The sequence below is a fragment of the Microtus pennsylvanicus genome, chromosome 11 (assembly GCF_037038515.1).
Source record: "Microtus pennsylvanicus isolate mMicPen1 chromosome 11, mMicPen1.hap1, whole genome shotgun sequence".
NCBI lineage: Eukaryota > Metazoa > Chordata > Mammalia > Rodentia > Cricetidae > Microtus > Microtus pennsylvanicus.
The window spans coordinates 71,397,479-71,418,137 of NC_134589.1; the positions used below are offsets into that span (position 1 = coordinate 71,397,479).

Below are 20,659 nucleotides of genomic sequence, written 5' to 3' on the forward strand. Positions count from 1 at the left end.
TGTGCACTGCTTTTGTCTGTTGGCCATGGAGGCCTGAAGAGGGCACTGGATCCTCTAGAACTGGAATTACTGATGGCCGTGAGCCACCATGTGGGTGCTGGGATTTGAACTTGGGTCCTGCAGCCCTTAGCCCCTGAGCCATCTCTCTAGGCTGGCAGGTTTTGAAAAGAGGCCTGAACAAATCTGCACTACTGATGGATCTCTCTCAGGGAGACAGTGGTCAGGAGTCTGTGACATCTGTGACGGGATGATAGCCACGACAGGTGGTTACTGCGCAAATCTCCCTCAGTGGGCTCTGGAAGCTCAGCCTTGGGGGACACAGACAGATGAATGATGTAACCAAAGTGACTTATCACATGGTGCCCTGTGTTCCTCAGTGGCCTTGTGGTAGCTCCCAGGGTTGGTCACTGGGCTGTCCAGGACAGTTGTTACCTGTCTGTAAACAATGGGTCCTGGACGCAGGTCCAGTACCACCTCCAGGATTCTCTTTGGAAAGGAGCCTGACTGTGGAAAAGAACACTGAGTTTCCTTGGAAGAGATACAGGCCCTTCCACATTAAGAAGTGTGGCTCATGAGAGCCTGGCAGCTGATGGCACCTATGAGAAGCTGCATCTGGTAGGACTGGCAGCTGCCACACTGAAAATCGGGGCCTTTCACGGAAAATTCGCTTTATAAACAGAAGGATCTGGTACCCAGAAGGGTCCACTGGAACCCTGAAGGGCCATACCTGTTCCTGTAATACTTGACGGGCCCTAGATCAGAGGGGCTTTGAAAAGAAACCTGCTCAGGAGATTCTCACAATCCCACATGTCACACAACGTCAGAGGCTCCCACTCCAGCTGCTTCTGTGTGAGTGGTGGTGCCCAGACACCCAAGGGGCATCTGGGCTTTGTCAGGGGGAGACTTCTTATATACTGATAAATATGCAAAAATAAGCCTTGGGTCAGGAGCTCTGATGGCACCAAGCGAAGAGAAGCCGAAGGAAGAGGAACAGAGGTCAGGGCATCTCTGATCTTCATAAAGAGACAATTCTTTGGTGAATTGGGAGTAAAGAAGCGGGCAAAAGAATGTGTGTTTATGCCACTTGGTCCCTCAGAGGCACTTGGAGAAACTGAGGCAGAGGCAGGGAGCTCTGCACGCTTCTGGCTGCTAAGTCCCTCTGCAGGAGTGTGCATAAGTCCCGGAGACCACTGCTGCCCTCCCCGTGCCTCCCGTCCCGGGACGATCCTCCCTGCCCGCCCTCCAACCCCTCGCGTCGCTGCGCGTGCCCGCTGGCCGCGTCCTGCTGCCCCGCCAGGCCCGGTGCGCACAGGCCCGGCCGCCCGCGCCCAGCTCACCCGTGAGGCCGCCGCCCTTGCCGTGGCCCCGGCGCCGCTGCAGCACAAAGAAGGGGTTGGCCCGCTCCGTCACCCACAGCGCATTGGCCACCAGCACCTCCTCCGGCCCGAGCCACATCGCGGGGCCGCTCGCACCGGGCCAGAGCCCGCGAGGCGGAAGCGCGCGCCGCCGTCGCTGCGCCCGAGCCGAGCCGAGCGGAGCCGAGCGGCCGGGGCGGGGTCGAGACGCCGTCCCGGAGGATGGCGCCCCCTGGCGGCCACGCTCGCAGTCCCGCCCAGTCCCGCCACCGCTGTCCAGTTGGTGAGAAAATCACTTGCTTTTGACCGACTGTGCAGCCCAGGCGAGTTAGTGTTGCAAACGTCTGGAAAACGGTTAGCAACTCCCGGTCTACCTCGGAATTCTGACGCTTAAGTCTAAGGTTGGAATCCTCAAGAACCCAGTTGTCAGAAAGCTTTGAGGCAGCTGGTGTTCTTGAAAATAAATGCTCTGGGGTGGCCTGGAGGCTGGGGTCACCGTTGGGCACATTTTTGCATCAAATTCTATGTGTAGCTGTGGATGATCTCAGACTCTTTGATCCCCCTGCCTCAGTCATCCCTGTTGCTAGGAGTAGAGTCATGAGAGCTGTATACATGCAAGGCCAGAACTGCATGGGTGACCCTCTGAGCTGGGCTGTCATTGGCATTCAAGGGTCTTGGGTATGGCAAATGTAATGGGTGACAGCCTGCGTGAATTCTTAAATTCTGACTCCGTCAGCTTTCAAGCTATGGGGACTGGTTTTCCTTAAGACTGCGAAGCACAATATACTCAGGTTTATCCTGACACAGTCCAAATCAGTCAGCTAGCCTGGCTGTCAAATTGTATCACTACGTGGGTGCGTGACTTTGATATGCAGGTGTGAAAACAACGAAACTCATCACCTCGCACATATTAGATGTGTACTCTATCATGTCAGTGTGTTCTAATAACAGGAAAGAGGAGTTTTGGAAACATAAACCGAAGCCACTATGCTTTCTGGAGAATTCTACACCCAAGAGTTTGGAAATAAGCCAGGCATGGTGGCACACACCTTTACCCCAGGACTTGAGAGGCAGAGGTAGGTGTATCTCTGTGAATTCGAGACCAGCCTGGTCTACATAGCAAATTCCAGGACATCCAAGGCTGCATAGAGAGATCCTGTCTCAAAAGAATAAAAAAATAAAAATAGAAAAACAAAAAAGAATTTGCAAGTAGGGGGTTGGAGAGATGACTTAGTAAAAGGTGAGAGTCCAGCCTCAGGGAATCTGAACCCTCTTCTGGCTGTTACAGCAACAACACACAGACACAACAGCAACAGCAACAATACACAGACACACAACAGCAACAACACACACACAACAGCAACAACACACACAGACACACACATGCACTTTTGAGCATGTGTACTTGTGTGCATGCATACACATACTCACACAGAAATAAATCTATAAAATTTTTAATAATAAAGAACTTGGAAGTACTTGAGGACCAGTAAGATGCCTGAGTTTGTTCCCAGAATCCGCATGGTAGGAGAGAATCAGCCCGGCTAGGACTACTCTTTATAAGGAAATTTATTGACCACTTAATATATGCTATGAAATACATGAAAAGGGCTATGTCTTTGTTCTCTTTATTTTCTGTTATTTGATAGTTTATAAAATTTGCCTCATTAATAAAAATGCAAAATTCAGGTTTTGATGGAGTCACAGGATTTAGCAGCCAGCAAGATTATCTAATTCCAGAACGTTTTCATCATTCCGAATAGAACCCTGCAGTCCCCACCGTCTTCTCTTAGTGACCTCTAATCTGCTTTTGCCTTTATGATCTTCCTCTTCCGGGTGTTTGGTGGAAGTGGAGTAATCTGTCCCATTGTGTCCTCTTGGCTTACCGTCACACACCCAAAGTCCATCCGTGTAGCATGTCAGTGGCATTTTTTTATGGCTGAATATTGCACGGCAGGGCTATGTCACATTTTGCTTATCCATCAGTTGATGGGTGTTTCAGTTTTCTGGATCTTAATAATATTATCTTAAGCACCGTGTATGTCTGTTAAAAGATTTTTACTTCTCTCTGTGTGTTAGTATGCAGCATGTTTTTGTGCAGGTGTGCGTGACCTTGCATATGTGTGTGGAAGCCACAGAAGGGACTGGGTCTCCTCTAAATTCTCTACTGAGTTCTTTGAGGCAGGGTCTTTCCTTGAATCTGAGGCTTCTGTTTTCTCAGCTAGGCTGGAAATCAGAAGTCCCACTGATCCTCTTGTCTCTGATCCCTCAAGTTGGGGGTACAAGTGGGCTCAGTGTACGTGTCTTGTTACATGAGATCTGTAATCCAATCCCCACGAACAGCAAATGCTCTTACTGCTGAGCCATTTCTCCAGCCCCTGTGCACAAGTTCTGGATGAGCAGGGCAGTGATGGTGCACACCTTTAATCCCAGTACTCGAGGCAGAGGCAGGCAGGTCTCTGTGAGTTCAAGGCCAGCCTGGTCTACAAGAGCTAGTTCCCGGACAGGCTTCAAAAGCTACAGAGAAACCCTGTCTCGAAAAACAAAACAAAATAAAACAAAAAACAAATAAAAAGTGTCTTTTGGGTATGATGAGAACCAATAAGGTGATTAAGAGCCATACTCTTTCTTCCTTTCTTTTTCTTCTTCTTCCTCCTCCTGGCACCGTCCTCCTCCTTTTTGAGATTGCATCTCTCAACATAGCCCTGTCTACCCATCCTGGAACTCTTTGACCAGGCTGGTCTTGAACTCATATAGATCCACCCACTTCTGCTTCCTGAGTGCTGGGATTAAAGGTGTGTACCACTATACCCAGCCTTTTTCTCTTTAATTTTATGTGTGTGGGTGTTCTACCTGCATCTCTGTACACCATGTGTGTGCCGAGTACCTTCGGAGGCCAGAAGAGGCAGTTGGATCCCCTGAAGTTACCATGCGGGTGTTGGGAATTGAACCGGGTTTTCTGGTAGAGCAGCTGGCACTCTTGACCATTGAGCTGTCTATCCGTCCCGGACAGACAGGCTTCTGAGCAACCACTGAACCTTGTCAAAGCAGCTGTAGTACCTGGTGTTCTTGCCGTGTGTCAGAGTTGGTGTGCCATGGTTCAACACCTGTCTAGCCATTTCTTGAGTGTATGAGGCCACTGTGGTTTGGATTTTTATTTCCTATCATATCCTTTAGCCAGGCTATGTTCTGTCCCCTGCAACCACTGAGAGCATTCCACGGGACACAAACAGCTTTTTCAGTAGGTTTTTATTGAAACGGTTATATTAGCAAATTCCACAGTACAGGTGCACACTATTGGCATAGAGGTACATGCCAGACAATTTCACTACTTAATATACTTACATCGACCATGTGGACCTAGGAACTGTGCTGCTCGTGTCCAGGGGTTGACAGATGTGATTGTCAAGAAACCAGTTCACATTGTACTTGCAGGTGTCTGTGTTCTTGACAGGGTAACCCCCTACAGTGAGTCCTGAATTAAGCTAACAAGCAATCTTGCTCTGAGTCCTCGATGTGTGCTCTTTCTGGCACAAGGTATCCACTGGCGAAAGAAATTCAAGTGCATAGTTTTCCTCTTATCCCTCAAGGTGCCCCACCTTGCCATCTGCCTTAGCTGTATTCCCAGCTTCCTCACCTCAAGTTACCTGTGCTAACATTAGAAAAATAGTTTTGTATGCCATCCTCTGAGGTGTTGTGCATAGTCAGCGGGAACCCGGAATGAGTGGGGCTCTTCGAGTAACCCAGATATGAAAGGGGTGACGTCAGTGTTTTCTATGAACGTAAAAGCTACCGAGAGAGTCAGAATCAGCTGACACATGGGGCCTAGGATCGAAACCGATGACTCTCCTGTAACAGGCGCAGCACGTGACTGTGAGACAATGTTTTTCTCCACCCCACACCCACATCGCCTCCCAGCTTGGACTCTTCTGCTTCTGTAAACAACACTGGTCCGGCATCCTTGGAAGAGGTATGGCCACTCAAGAGTCCATCTCACTTCCCATGCTGGGCAGAAGATACCAGATTCTATCCCGAGCATCAGCCAGCCAAGCGAGCTGTCTTCTAGCTGGGTCAGCAAGCCAGCCGGGGCTGTGTGGCTGCCCTCAAAAGGTCTGGTGTGGAAGCAGGCCATATCTAGTAACTGAGGCAGGAGCATGAGAGGCAGCTGGTAGATGCAGACTGCTTACCTGAAGGGAAACATATGGCTTGGGATGTCACATTTTACCCAACCCTCCTATGTTTTTCAGAACAAATATTTTGGTTCAATGCCTTCCGGTCATCCGAAAAGTCCTTTAATATCATAATGCAAATATATTTAGACTTAATTGGTAATTCCAAAAGCAGGTTAGAATTCACGTCATGTTGGGTTCACCTTGTAAAAATGTAGGACAATGTTAACGGTTACCAGTGGCTGGAACAAGGTGTGCAGAATCAGGTGAGGCTCGCTGATAGGGAGGGGAATCTGATGAAAGGCCACGGCGGGCTAGCGGGTGGCCATCGTGTCCCTTCCCCATGCATGCACCTGACCAGCAAGCGGAGTGGAGGGGACTGGAGAGGAATGAGTCACATCAGCATCAAGTGTTCCAGGGGCGCTGGTAGGTGGGGGGACAGAGGCCTGCTGCAGGGGGAGGGGGCGGCTGTACAGGCGCTGACTGCTGAGTGAGGCCTCCGGCTCCAGCCATCACCAAGGCTTCTGAGAAAGGTCACTCTTTTAGGCTGTGAAGGGGGATCTGCGCCATCTCAGTCCCATGTAAAAGAGTCAGTAGGAGGAAACCGAGTGATCCTGGGGCAGAGGCCCTAATTCAGTACTTGGGTTGTACTTAAAAGCTATTCTGCCTTTTGCCATACATTTCTTCTTTTTTTCCAAGTCAGAGAGAAGAAAACGGGGGAAAAAAGTATAAGCCTTGGGAGGACTGCAGGAGGGTAACCAAGGGGCTGGGCAGCCTCCGTGGGGCTCTTAGAACCATGTCGTCACCCTTTGCGCAGCTGAGGCTGACAGCTCTCCCTGCCTCTATGGTCACTGTAGGCTGGAGGAGTCACAGCTCTGGAAGACACCTGTCCTCATCAAAAGTCAGTTTTCTGGGATCACTGATAAAGAAGGGTGGAACTATCAATCCCGCCAGAGCCCTTAAGGAGTTCCTTGGCTACAAGGTGACCTCCTGACCACTAACTTCAGCCCCTGCCACCCAGGCTCCACAGGTTGGTGTGATTTGTAAATACTGTGATCTGCAGAGGGCCAAGGGGCAGTCGGCCAGAGGCAAGGAGTCTGCAAGAGCAGCTTTCTATTGGCTTTGCTTTTCCTGCAGTTTCCAGATACACTCAGGCAAACAGCTCTGAGCTACAGACACAAGCATCTTAGTGCCCAACACTCCTTTGGTTCTTCTCTGAAGTCACAATACTTACAGCTTGTAAGATTTTTTCCAGTCTGGCAGTGACCTCAACCACACCCAAGCACCTTTTGCACACCTCGTTTTCTAGGCAGGTTAACTGGGGGCTGTGCCAAAGTGTTGGAACGATGCACCCACAGGGCCCAAACAAGGCAGCACGCCACACACCGTTGGTGAGCACAGCTGTTGGTGAGCACGGCCCTCGTGTGGATCTGGGCGGAAAGGCACTTGTGAGCTGTGAGTGTCAGGAGAGTCGGCCTGTGATAATGATTCCTTATTCTCATCTCCTCTTTCTTGGAGAGGGACCACGTTTGAGTTTAAGTACACAGATGTCCCATTCTTTACGCTGGAGAGGGAGAGCTGGCAGGCCCACCTTTCCTGAATGGGGAGATTATGCACAATCACTTTTCTACATTAGTGTGGCCAATAGCTTTTTCTGTTTGCCAGACATACCAATCAATGTTCCCTAGCCCCGTTTCTCTCTGGCTGACACCACCATCGAAACTGAGGATCCACTGCTGCCAGGGTAAGCATATATGCCTAGTGCCCAAACTTCTGCACAGGATGGTGGAGGGGAAGACGCAGTGCCTCCCAGGGACTGTGATCATATAGACACCACATCAGGGCTGGGTTCCATGGGCTCTCCTGAACCCTACCGACATTCACCCAATCACTGAGATTAGAAATCTGACTTCCAGGACAGGTGGTGGTGATGGCGCAAGCCTTCAGTCCCAGCACTCAGAAGGCAGAGGCAGGCAGATATATATGAGTTTGAGGCCAGCCTGGTCTATAGAGCTAGTTCTAAGACAGCCAAGGATACACAAAGAACTCTGTCTTGAAAAAAAAAAAGGAGGAAATAAACAAACAAATCTGACTTCCAATTCTATCTCATAGTCCCCTTGTTTTCTTACATTTAGTCAGCTCAGTCTGGGGTCTCTCGGTTCTAAGCCAACTGCTAGCAAGTCTGCCTTTTGCCTCTCACACAGCCTACTGCTCATAGTGTTCTTTTTCCAAGCAAAGTTCTGAAGCATCCCCTGACCCAGAAGGGAAGATGCTTCAACCCAAGAATCTTGCCTTCCTCCTGTTCATCCTCAGGGCCCTTCCCCGAGACTCAGCAGGCACTGACCCCTCCACCTGTGCCCTGGCCAATGTCTCCTAGACACTCACCCCATCTCATACCTGTGCCCTGGCCACTGTCTCCTAGAGACTCACCCCATCTCACACCTGTGCCCTGGCCACCGTCTCCTAGACACTCACCCCATCTCACACCTGTGCCCTGGCCACTGTCTCCTAGACACTCACTCCCATCTCACACCTGTGCCCTGGCCACTGTCTCCTAGACACTCACTCCCATCTCACACCTGTGCCCTGGCCACCGTCTCCTAGACACTCACCCCATCTCACACCTGTGCCCTGGCCACCGTCTCCTAGAGACTCACCCCATCTCACACCTGTGCCCTGGCCACCGTCTCCTAGACACTCACCCCATCTCACACCTGTGCCCTGGCCAATGTCTCCTAGACACTCACCCCATCTCACACCTGTGCCCTGGCCACTGTCTCCTAGACACTCACCCCATCTCACACCTGTGCCCTGGCCACTGTCTCCTAGACACTCACTCCCATCTCACACCTGTGCCCTGGCAACTGTCTCCTAGAGACTCACCCCATCTCACACCTGTGCCCTGGCAACTGTCTCCTAGACACTCACTCCCATCTCACACCTGTGCCCTGGCCACCGTCTCCTAGACACTCACCCCATCTCACACCTGTGCCCTGGCCACCGTCTCCTAGACACTCACCCCATCTCACACCTGTGCCCTGGCCACTGTCTCCTAGACACTCACCCCATCTCACACCTGTGCCCTGGCCACTGTCTCCTAGAGACTCACCCCATCTCACACCTGTGCCCTGGCCACTGTCTCCTAGACACTCACTCCCATCTCACACCTGTGCCCTGGCCACTGTCTCCTAGACACTCACCCCATCTCACACCTGTGCCCTGGCCACCGTCTCCTAGAGACTCACTCCCATCTCACACCTGTGCCCTGGCAACTGTCTCCTAGAGACTCACCCCATCTCACACCTGTGCCCTGGCCACTGTCTCCTAGACACTCACCCCATCTCACACCTGTGCCCTGGCCACTGTCTCCTAGACACTCACCCCATCTCACACCTGTGCCCTGGCCACCGTCTCCTAGAGACTCACCCCATCTCACACCTGTGCCCTGGCCACCGTCTCCTAGAGACTCACCCCATCTCACACCTGTGCCCTGGCCAATGTCTCCTAGACACTCACTCCCATCTCACACCTGTGCCCTGGCCACTGTCTCCTAGACACTCACCCCATCTCACACCTGTGCCCTGGCCACTGTCTCCTAGACACTCACCCCATCTCACACCTGTGCCCTGGCCACCGTCTCCTAGACACTCACCCCATCTCACACCTGTGCCCTGGCCACTGTCTCCTAGACACTCACCCCATCTCACACCTGTGCCCTGGCCACCGTCTCCTAGACACTCACCCCATCTCACACCTGTGCCCTGGCCACCGTCTCCTAGACACTCACTCCATCTCACACCTGTGCCTTGGCCACCGTCTCCTAGACACTCACCCCATCTCATTGCTCTCACTCTGCAGACTGTTGCCAACATGCCAATTTTCAGGACACCCAGACATGCACAAGCACCGAGATGTCTGACCACTGAGATGCACCCTCACCCTCCAAGTCTTCCTGACTATCGATCCACCTCAACTCCAAGTGTACGAGTCACACAATGAGAACTTTATAAAAAGTGTCAACAGCCTGGGCCTGGTGGCGCATGCCTTTAAACCCAGCACTCAGGAGGCAGAGGCCGGAGGATTCTGAGTTCAAGTTCAAGATCATTTAATCTACAGGGTGAGAACCAGGACAGCTGTCAGCCAGGGCTACACAGAGAAACCCTGTCTCCAAAGAAACAACAAAGAAAAGACCTAAAATAAAATGGAAAAGGTGCTGACCAACTACCTCCATGTCCTGCCTCACCTTCAAAGGCCACAGGCTTAGATGCCGCAGTCTGCAGCTTCCTCTCTTGACATCTATGAGCAGTGACCCCTTGTCAGGAAGACCCCTGATGTGAAATCAGCCTTGTTTTCTTGTAGCAGAACAAGGTCCCCTACAGTAAAGGTTAACAGCAAAAGAACATGTGGATTTCCCCTTAGTCTGGTGTCATTTAGCAGAAAGATCAGTGAAAGCATGGAGGTGGGGGGTGATAAAACTAGGAAGACTTGAAGTCCACAGGATGTGTCAATTAGTAAAATTCAGTAATCTCTTGCTTCATGCCTTTCTGACCACACCTTTGGGGACCTGGGGCCATGAATCTGGGCAGATGCCAAGTACAGACTCCGCTTCAGGACGGACTGGCGTTCAGGGAAGTACCTGATAGATGTTCCCTGATGGCGTTCAGGGAAGTACTTGATAGATGTTCCCTGAGGGGATGGCAACAGGAGCCAGGAGATGCAGGCAATTCAAAAGCAGGCTTAGCAGGCCTTAGAGGGGGTTTTCAACCGCTGATAGTAGAGCCTGTTTTTCTAGGAGGGAAGCAAAGGCAGGGCCCTGGATGAACAGCCTCATCACTTCCAGAGACCCTTTGGAGACTTCTTCACAGTTGAACGTCCACCCAGTCAGCTCTCCTTTCTCCGGGAAGCAACTGGCCCAGAGTGGCTCCTCCACATGGAAGCTAGGTATCTCAAAAGCATAAGCCTCTGTATTCAAGCTGCCGCAGTCCAGTCTGTTGCTAACACCGCCTGTGGCTGTAGATCCTGCTGTGTGTGTCCTATGGCAGATACCAGTGAAGGCTCTTCACCCAGCCCCACCTGCTGGGAGGGAGCCGGTTGTCCTCTGTCGTCCCAAAGCACATGTCCTCAACAAAGAAGCCAGTCCCCTCCTGATGAACACAGGACATTCTGGAGCTGAGCTGAAGGTGGCCCAAGATTTCAGGAAGAGGGATCAACCCGGCATCTGGAGCACTATTCTGAGTAAATGCCTTCCTAAGAACTGTCTCCTTGGCTGTTCTACAGTGAACACATGCCCTGCATTTCCCAGGGACTCAAACATTGTCTCAGTAGGTTTTAGAGGACTCAATTAAAAATTCTTCCCCAAGCAATTTCTATCCTCCCTCCCTTCCTTTTTTTTTTTTTTTTTTAGAAACTGTCTAGAGTGGAATTTAATGTATGTGTCTTTATAAGACTGTTGAGACCTGAAGAAAAATGTTTCATGGTTCATTGGGATCTGAGTTTTGGTTATGGAGAAATCAAAGCTAGGCTATGAACAACATGGCAAAGACAGCATCCGCCCAGTCTGCCACACAAAACACTTGTGCCTGAGCCTCTGGACCTTAGCAGTCTACTCTCCTGCTGAGAATGCTCTCGCTGAGAACCTTTCAGAATGATAATCTATTGAAACTTTATCAAAAATATTTTTATAGTACAAAGACTATAAAAAAGAAAGACGAAAGCCCTTGGGAAGCAGTAAAGATGAAAGCAGTTGGGACCTTAGAGGTCGGCCCTGTTCAGTTCAAACTGCTCAAGCGAAGCACGTGGGCTCACTCTGCCACCATGTTCTCACAGGCTGTCCACACTAAGGTTCTCTGAAGCTCTGCTTCAGGCACAGGGGCATCTGAGGGATCTTAGGGACGTGTGAGAGAGAAGAAGCCGCATGTGTGAAGATGGTACACATGTGCCTCAAACTTATGAGCCACAGAGCCGACAGAGGTGACAGGGTGGGAGCCTCCCATCTGCCCGTGTGTCACACACACGTCTGGGTGGTGGAGCTGCAGTTCCCTAACCAGGATGTGAACATCTTCACACTCTGGTGAGAAGCGGCTGGCTGTGGTATGAGCTCCTGCAGCAAGGAGGCGACCTGCTCATCCTGGTCCCACACCGTAGCCATGTGTTTCTCATGTTAACTTGATGTCATTCTGGATGTGTGGGACAAGCACACATGTCCCCAGTGTCCACCATGCTGACCGCAGCGTCCTCTTCTGAAAGTCCGGCTGCCAGCACTCCCGTGTTTCCTCACGTTGGTGCTGAGGCTGGCGGGGTACCACTGGATTAGACAATCGAAATGGAAGGGGGGGGGCCCATTTGGTATTTAACAGAATGTTGGTTTGGACTTCCCAATAAAACATTCAAAACTATTCTGGTGTTGATGGCTGTTGCCCTTGTCCCATGTGGTCATCGTGCGCCACAGGAAGTGGGGACAGAAGCCCTCCGTGTCTAGTGTCTAGGTAAACACGTCATCGTACGCCGTGCTCATCACAGATGCTGGAAAACGACAAAGCAGATGACTGTCTGATCCCGTGAGAGCAGACTCTGACCCCGTGGCCTGTGTCCTCCAAGTGCTGCAGGACAACAGAGGGGGAATGGAAGCCGAATCTCCTCGGGACAGAGGACAAAGTGAAGTGGGTCAAGGAGCCATGACTCAGGTTCTGCATTGGTGGGACATTTTATCTGCAGGCTTCCGTGTGCATGTGAGAATCACAAAATGTATTTTACAAAACCCCAGTGGCACCCTGACACAGAAGACACATTTGTAACAAACACACCATTAGCCCCCGGCCCCATCTCTTCTCTGGAAACGGCAAGGCTCACGGGCTGCCCATGCTCAGTGGTCGGCTCTAGGTGGGTATTCAGTACCATGAGGCTCACCTGGGCAATAACGTTGTCCTCAAACCTCACCTTGGGGGGAACTCTGCAATTTAACTCTGAACCCCAACTTGCATCCAGAGGTACTGCCATTCTTCCAAAACGGATGATGACAGAAAAATACAAAATAAGAAAGGTGACCATAAATCAAATCTCAAAAGGAGACACCCCCAGCAGCCCATATTTTTTTAAAAAAACAAATCAGGTTTTGTTCTCATCATACATGTCCAAGGATGGTTCGATTGTGGAGAATTCACTCTCGTACACCAAGCTACGAGGCGACAGGGAGTTCCGGTGAAAGAAGTGCCCACCTGGAGAAGGAACAAGAAAGACAGACTTAGTGTGGCCTTTACACGGAGGCCTGCAGGATGCTCATCAGCTCTGAAACACTGCATTTCCTCAAGGGTCTCCTTCATTGTGGTCTCTTACACCAGATGGAAACAATGTAGACATTATTGCCTCTCACACGCTAGACTAGCCCTGCACCCCTCCCCCCTCTCTGAGACAGACTTTCATAGCTATGACTGGCCTTGAACTCCCGATAGCTGGAGACGACCTTGAATTTATGATCCTCCTGTTTTATGAGTCCTAGGATTACAAGCATGTATTCCGAGTGCAGTTTATGAAATGCAGGGGAATCAAACCCACCGCCTTGTGCAAACGGGGCAAACACTCTACCAACTACCACTTCCCTAGTCCTTTGTAGGCATATTTTAAATATGCACATTTCCAGGGCTAGAGAGATGGGTTAATAGTTAAGAATACTTATATAACCTATCATATCATCAGCAAACAGTGAGAGTTTGACTTTTCCAATTTGTATCCCTTTGATCTCCCTTTGGTGTCTTATTGCTCTAGCTAGGACCTCAAGAACTCTATTGAATAGATATGGAGAGAGTGGACAACCTTTTCTTGTTCCTGATTTCAGTGGAATCGCTGGGAGTTTCTCTCCATTTAGTTTGATGTTGGCTGTTGGCTTTCTGTATATTGCCTTAATTATGTTTAGGTATGTTCCTTGTATCCCTGCTCTCTCCAAGACCTTTATCATGAAGGGATGTTGTATTTTGTCAAAAGCTTTTTCGGCATCTAATGAGATGATCATGTGGTTTTTATTTTTCAGCTTATTTATATGGTGGGTTACATTGACAGATTTTCGTATGTTGAACCATTCCTGCATTTGTGGGATGAAGCTGACTTGATCATGGTGGATGATGGTTCTGTTGTGTTCTTGGATTCGATTTGCTGGTATTTTATTTAATATTTTTGCATCAATGTTCATGAGTGAGATTGGTCTGTAATTCTCTTTCTTAGTATTGTTTTTAAGTGGTTTGGGTATCAGGGTAATTGTAGCCTCATAAAAAGGGTTTGGCAATGTTCCCTTTGTTTCTATTGTGTGGAATAATTTGAGGAGTATTGGTATCAGTTCTTCTTTGAAAGTCTTACAGAATTCTGAGCTAAAACCATCTGGTCCTGGGCTTTTTTTGGTTGAGAGACTTTTGATGACTGCTTCTATTTCTTCAGCAGCTATAGGTCTGTTTAAGTTGCTTATCTGGTCTTGATTTAATTTTGGTAAGTGATATTTATCCAGAAAGTTGTCCATTTCCTTTAAGTTTTCCAATTTTGTGGAATACAGGTTTTTGAAATATGACATGATGATCCTCTGTATTTCATCCGTGTCTGTTGTTATGTCCCCCTTTTCATTTCTGATTTTGTTAATTTGGATATTCTCTCTCTGCCTTTTGGTTAGTTTGGATAAAGTTTGTCTATTTTATTGATTTTCTCTAAGAACCAACTCTTTGTCTCATTGATTCTTTGTATTGTTTTCTTTGTTTCTATTTTGTTGATGTCAGCTCTCAATTTGATTATTTCCTGCCTTCTAGTTCTCTTAGGTGAGTTTGCTTCCTTTTGTTCTAAAGTTTTCAAATGTTCTGTTAATTCACTAGTGTGGGATTTTTCCAGCTTCTTTATGTAGGTGTTTAGTGCTATGAACTTGCCTCTTAACACTGCTTTCATTGTGTCCCATAAATTTGGGTATGCTGTGTGGTCATTTTCATTGAATTTTAGGAAGTCTTTAATTTCCCCCTTTATTTCTTCCTTGACCCATTGATGATTCAGGTGAGCATTGTTGAATTTCCATGTGTTTGTGGGTTTTCTGGAATTGGTATTGTTGTTGACTTCTAGGTGTGAGCTACCATGTGGGTACTGGGAACTGAACCTGGGTCCTCTGGAAGAGCAGCAGTGTCATCTCTCCAGCCCCTCTCCTTACAGTCTCCTGTGTACAGTGTTCTCCGTGTTACAGTCCTGCCTGTCCTAGAACTCACTCTGTAGACCAGGCTGACTTCAAACTCCCCGAGATCTGCCTGCCTCTGCCTCCCAACGGCTGGGATTAAAGTCATGCACCATTACAGCTTTAACTTGCCCTTTGTTGTTGATGAGTGATACTGGGCATCTTTTTGTGCCTGTATCAGCGACTCTATTTCTTTTTGGGTGGAAGGTGTTGGGGCTGGAACCCAAGGTACTATGCACGCTAGACCAGCGCTCCACCATCGAGTCACTTCTCAGATCTCCTTTTCTTTTTGATTTTTCGAGACAGGGTTTCTCTGTGTAACAGTCCCAGCTATCCTGGAACCAGCTCTTTTTTTTTTTTCCCCGAGGCAGGGTTTCTCTGTGGTTTTGTTTTGTTTTGTTTTTGGTTTTTCGAGACAGGGTTTCTCTGTGGCTTTGGAGCCTGTCCTGGAACTCGCTCTGTAGACCAGGCTGGTCTCGAACTCACAGAGGTCCGCCTGGAACCAGCTCTTTTTTTTTTTTTTTTGGTTTTTCGAGACAGGGTTTCTCTGTAGCTTTGGAGCCTGTCCTGGAACTCCCTTTGTAGACCAGGCTGGTCTCGAACTCACAGAGATCCGCCTGCCTCTGCCTCCCGAGTGCTGGGATTAAAGGCGTGCGCCACGAACGCCCGGCATCTCTATGGTTTTGGAGCCTGTCCTGGAACTAGCTCTGTAGACCAGGCTGGTCTCGAACTCACAGAGATCCGCCTGGAACCAGCTCTTTTTTGTTTGTTTGTTTGTTTTGTTTTTCGAGACAGGGTTTCTGTGTAGCTTTGGAGCCTGTCCTGGAACTCGGTCTGTAGACCAGGCTGGTCTCAAACTCACAGAGATCCGCCTGCCTCTGCCTTCCGAGTGCTGGGATTAAAGGCGTGTGCCACCACCACCCAACTTGAAAAAACTTTTTAAGAGAGACTTTTCATTTTTAATAACAATGATTTTTGAAGGGCAAGTTCCAAATTTTGACAAAATCTAATTTATTGACTTCTTTTCCTTTCACAGCCTGCACTGTTGTGTCAGTTTTTTTTTTTAAACTTTTAATGATGTAAACAAAAATATACCTAAAAGCGAAGCTTCTGGAAAAACCATTTGCTCTTCCCTGTCTTGTACCGTTCCTCAAATTTGACCTTGGCTTCCCGCCTTGCCTTGCGTTTTAGGGCTGGGTCCCTAAAGACATCCTTGTTGACAACAGTTTTGTCCAGGGGGATGTCCACAGAGTACCTTGTGGGCATCAGGTGGTTGTAGTTATAAACCTTCACAAAGGACTTGATCTTGGATCTCTTAGCGACTTTCTTCTTGCCCATGGCAGCCGTCACTTTTCGGGGATAGCGGTCAATTCCAGCCACCAGGGCATGGCTGTAAGGGCGGTCTGAGGTGCCATCATCAATGTTCTTCACGATGACGGCTTTACGTCCCGAGTAGCGTCCAGCCAGGACGAGCACCACTTTCCCGGGTTTCATGAACTTGCCCATTTCGACAGCAAGCAGCCGGTTCCCAGCAGAAAGGAAAGGAGGCCACTTCCGCCAACCTTTCACCCTGCGGAGCCCTGTTGTGTCAGTTTAAGGGAATCGCCACCAATCCCGAGGTTGTTGAGATCTTCTCCCGTGACATTATCTAGAAGTTTAGAGTTTTCTTATGATGTTTGAATCGGGAGGAATTAAGGGGTGGCGTTCCATTTTAAGCACACAGCCAAGGGACCCCTGAGATGCCTCAGCAGTAAAGAGCATAGTGGCTCACAATCTCCTGTACCTTCCGCTTTAGGAGATCTGATGCCCTCTTCTGGCCTCTCTGGGTACCACAGGCAAAAAAGATCTGTATCTTAAAAAACCAGGACTAATTCAAAGATGCTTACTGTACAAAGTGGCTTCTGAGTCAGGTCCCAGATAAAAAATTGGTTGTTTGTTTTCTGACCTCTCAGTCTCGGTTTCCAGCTCAACCTGCACAACCTAACAGTACTAAACAGTGTAACTCAGGTGGTAATGTAAGTGCCTCATGCTCTGCAGGAAGAGCCCAAACCACCAGAAGCTGGCATGAGCTGACATTTTCTGTCAGGTCAGCTGACAGCATGTGACCTGTTCCTCTCCCTAGCTGGTCAGAACAGGGCTCAAGCTCATGTGTGGTGGAGCACACGCTTATTATGCACGAGGCTCTGGGTTTAATCCTTAGCACCAAAAAAGAGCAGAAACTAAGAATGTCCACATTTAGTTCACCAACCTTACCTGCCAACCAGATTCCTTTAAAAGACACACATACACACAGAACCACACACGTGCATGTGCACACACAGACATACACACACACGTGTGCACATACACACACATACACATGGAACCACACACATGCATGTACACACACACTCAGACATGCACACACTCACAGACACACACACACATACACAGTACATTTCAGAGACGGGGGAGCCTGCTTCTGCCAAGGATGTAGAGTACTCTTGACCCCTTTCTTGATTTTGTTACTGTTGTTGGCTATATGATGTTATTGAGGAATGTGCAAATCTTATGAATCTCCATAAAGACAGAACACCCCTGACGTCAAAAACCAGAATGCTATGATCACCCCGCACGTCCTTCTAGGGACCCGCCATCATTAATGCCTCTCCTTTCTCCTTGGGGAAAACCATGTCTAGACTCTTCTTTCTTCCTTTTTTTAAAAAGGGCAAATTGTCAGTCTCTCTCTCTTTTCTTCCCCAAAGCTCATTTCTTTCAGTTTTAAAGGCAGCGTTTGCTATGTAGTCCAGGTAGTGCTGAGATTACAGGTTTACTCCTAGGCCTGCTGGCAGTCCTCTTTCCTCTGAGTGAGTCTTTAGGATAGAATTTTCAGGAATCTTCTCCTAAAATAGCATATTCTGATAATTTTTAAAATTGTAATGTGGACCAATTTATCTATCATATCTCATGGTTGGTACTTTTAAGTATTTACTTATTTATTTGGTTAAGGTAGGCCCCGGCTTGGCCCTGGCTGTCCTAGAACTCATTATGTAGACCAGGCTGGCCTCAAACTTACTAAGATCTGCCTGCTCTGTCTCCCAAGTGCTGGGACTAAAGGCTTGTGCCACCATGCCCAGCTCAGTTTGTGCTTTTTAAAAGTCATGATTAGCTGGGCAGTGGTGGCGCACGCCTTTAGTCCCAGCACTTGGGAAGCAGAGGCAGGAAGACCTCTGTGAGTTCAAGGCCAGCCTGGTCTATAAGAGCTAGTTCCAGAACAGGCTCCAAAAGCTACAGAGAAACCCTGTCTCAAAAAAACAAAACAGACAAACAAGAAAAGTCATAATTAACTCTTTGCTTACAACCGAAGTTTCTGAAGACACTCAATTCTACCTCTGGAAGCTTCACTGTTTAGCCTTTCACATTTAGGCCCATTGTTCATTTCAGTTAAAATTTTCAAGTATGGTAGGAATTCAGATTCGTTTTCCCCTGTACAGTATCACCCGATGTAGCACCGTCCTGCACAGGCCTCCTGATCCCATCCCACAGAGACAGCTCTTGGTTTATTCAGTCTTTGTCTCTGTCAGTCCTCCTGCTTAGCTGCCCCTCCAGACGTCTTGATATTCTTGGCCTCCTCATTTCCAAATAAACTCTAGAATTTAGTAAGTTTGTCAAATTATCCCTCTTCACACTTGCCTCCTGGAACCTCACGTGGATCTGGAGATTAATATGGGATGGTACTGTTGTTTCCTTCTCCCACTTACTATGTTTCTTCTGTTCAGTCACCTTGAATATCTCATCAATGCACAGTGGCTTTCTGTGTAGAAACATTTTCTCTCAGATTTCTTCAGATGGTGTCTGATACTCTTGTAAATATAGCTTTTTGAAAAATTTATTTTTAATTGCTTATTGTTGGTATATTATTTTAAAAAGACAGGTTCTTGATGACTGGGTGCAGAACTGCTGGGTCAGATGGCCCTCCTCCCTCAGCCTGGGTGGCTGGTTCATGGCTCTCGGCCTGTACCGCAGTCTAACTGACTCTGATAAATCAGCTTATGTTTAAAATGGTCTGAAGGCTTCGCAGGACTTTTCTCCTTAAGTTGTCTGTGGATGGTGGTAGTTTTATTCCTTCTTACTCTTCACTTGCTCCTTTCATTTCTCTCTCTCTCTCTCTCTCTTGGTTTTTCAAGCAGGGTTTGTCTGTTTACCTTTGGAGCCTGTCCTGGAACTCGCTCTGACTGTTCTGGAACTTACTACGTAGACCAGGCTGTCCTCGTCACAGAGATCCACCAGCCTCTGCCTCCCGAGTGCTGGGATTAAAGGCGTGAGCTGCCACCGCCCGACTACTCATTTCTTTTTCTTGCCTTACCATAGTGGCTAACACTGTCTACGGGTGTTGAGAGAGCAGCACAGACCCTTACTCAATCTGAAGAGCAGGTTTTCAGCACGAAGCTTCTGGCTGGTTTTAAACACATCGCCAGGTCCAGAGAGTGTTCTGAAAGCGCTGTGCTCTTCGTCACTGAGAGCTCTTTTACATTCAAGATCTGGCATGTGTGGACGGTGGCAGTTTTAGTCCTTCTTACTCTTCACTTGCTGCACCTTTTCTTTCTTTTTTCTTTTTACTGTATTAGTAAATTACCATGTGCTGTTTAAGCATAGGGAGAAGCTGGCTCTGGAGGTGGGGTTGCCACACACCCGCTCCCTTGTCCAGGACTGGGGGCTGCCTTTCTGAGGAAGAGAAAGGAGGGCAAGGGAGAGTGAGGCTGCCATGTCCCTGGGCACAGGATAAATGGTTAGACTTAGTAAAAACACTGTTGAACATGACTGGGGTAGGGGAGGTGTTCAGGAGTTCCCAGGCTTCTGCACAAAGCATAAGAGACTCAGTTACTGTATGTCCCATGATGCAAAGGTGCCAGAGAGAGCTGTTTGAAAGCGTCACGCAGGAGAGGATGCTTTGCCTGGTCAGACACTCTAGCGGACTGCTTGGTGCCCAGACTTTTCCATGTGGTTCTGCCGGATGGGGAAAAGTTTCCGATCAGATGTCTGTCCTAATGTTCACTGTTTGCTTTCTTCCTTCCTGCCAGCTGTATACTCAATACATTAATTTGGAATGGAAATCGCAGTTTTGTGGGTCATTCTCTCTATAAAACAGCTTGGAATTTTATGATTTTCCCCCTGTAAATATTAAGATAAAAACACGACTTTCCACCCCCCCCCGTCAATGAGTTCAAACATACACATTTTCAAAGTAATAAAACCAAAGATGGCCATGTATGGTGGTGTGTGTGTGTGTGTGTGTGTGAGAGAGAGAGAGAGAGAGAGAGAGAGACAGAGAGAGACAGACAGAGAGAGAGAGAGTAAGAGAGAAGACACAGAGAGAGAAACACAGAGAGAGAGAGAGACAGAGAGAGTAAGAGAGAGAGACACACAGAGAGAGAGAGAGAGTAAGAGAGAAGACACAGAGAGAGAGAGACACAGAGAGAGAGAGAGAGAGAGAGACAGAGACAGAGAGAGTAAGAGAGAGAGACACAGAGAGAGAGAGAGACACACAGAGAGAGAGAGAGAGAGAGAGAGAAAGAAAGAGAAAGAGAGAAGACAGAGAGAGAGAGAGAGAGAGAGAGAGAGACAGAAAGAGAGAGAGAGACTCTTAGGTTTTCCTACTTACATGTTGTCAAGATTCTTTCCGCTAATACTGTTTAAAACACCTGAATCTTGGGAGCTGGGATAGCTTTCACTCCTAGTATTGGGTATCTGTCTCCTTGGTCGGGACGCTAATTTTATTACCATTTTAAAGAAATGCCTTTATGCTTGGTTTGACTGATTTGTTCTCCGTTCGTTCATTTATCGTCTGTATAGTTCATTAGATTTAGTTTGCTGTTCCTGAGAGAAACACCTAGAACATTGGCTTCTAGTCTTTCTGGACTCATGGTCAGGTTTCTAACATAAATAACTGCATCAGACAAGTTTTA

The 20,659-nt window shown here is 48.4% G+C and overlaps 3 protein-coding genes across 5 annotated transcripts in view; all 3 read right to left on the reverse strand.

Annotated features, from left to right (window-relative positions):
• Tbc1d9b (TBC1 domain family member 9B) overlaps window positions 1-1,532 on the reverse strand; it is a 38,543-nt gene extending 37,011 nt beyond the window's left edge. For both annotated transcript variants that reach the window (XM_075992789.1, XM_075992788.1), the window contains exon 1: window positions 1,338-1,532. In XM_075992789.1, the coding sequence (XP_075848904.1) occupies window positions 1,338-1,455 (118 nt within the window). In that variant the 5' untranslated portion in view covers window positions 1,456-1,532. The remainder of the gene's footprint in view (window positions 1-1,337) is intronic.
• Window positions 1,533-4,587: 3,055 nt separating this feature from the next.
• Rnf130 (ring finger protein 130) overlaps window positions 4,588-20,659 on the reverse strand; it is a 112,125-nt gene continuing 96,053 nt past the window's right edge. The window contains exons 8-10 of one of the 2 annotated variants that reach the window (XR_012912418.1): window positions 10,197-12,738; window positions 9,376-10,160; window positions 4,588-7,928 (exon numbers count right to left, since the gene is read on the reverse strand). The gene's annotated coding sequence lies outside the window, so the exon portion shown is untranslated. Of the gene's footprint in view, window positions 7,929-9,323; window positions 10,161-10,196; window positions 12,739-20,659 lie in introns of both variants that reach the window. The other variant, XR_012912417.1, reaches the window with a different exon arrangement.
• LOC142859452 (large ribosomal subunit protein eL27-like) lies at window positions 15,795-16,281 on the reverse strand. Its single transcript, XM_075989623.1, has one exon. It carries the CDS (start codon window positions 16,218-16,220, stop codon window positions 15,810-15,812), a length of 411 nt encoding a protein of 136 aa, XP_075845738.1. The 5' UTR covers window positions 16,221-16,281; the 3' UTR covers window positions 15,795-15,809.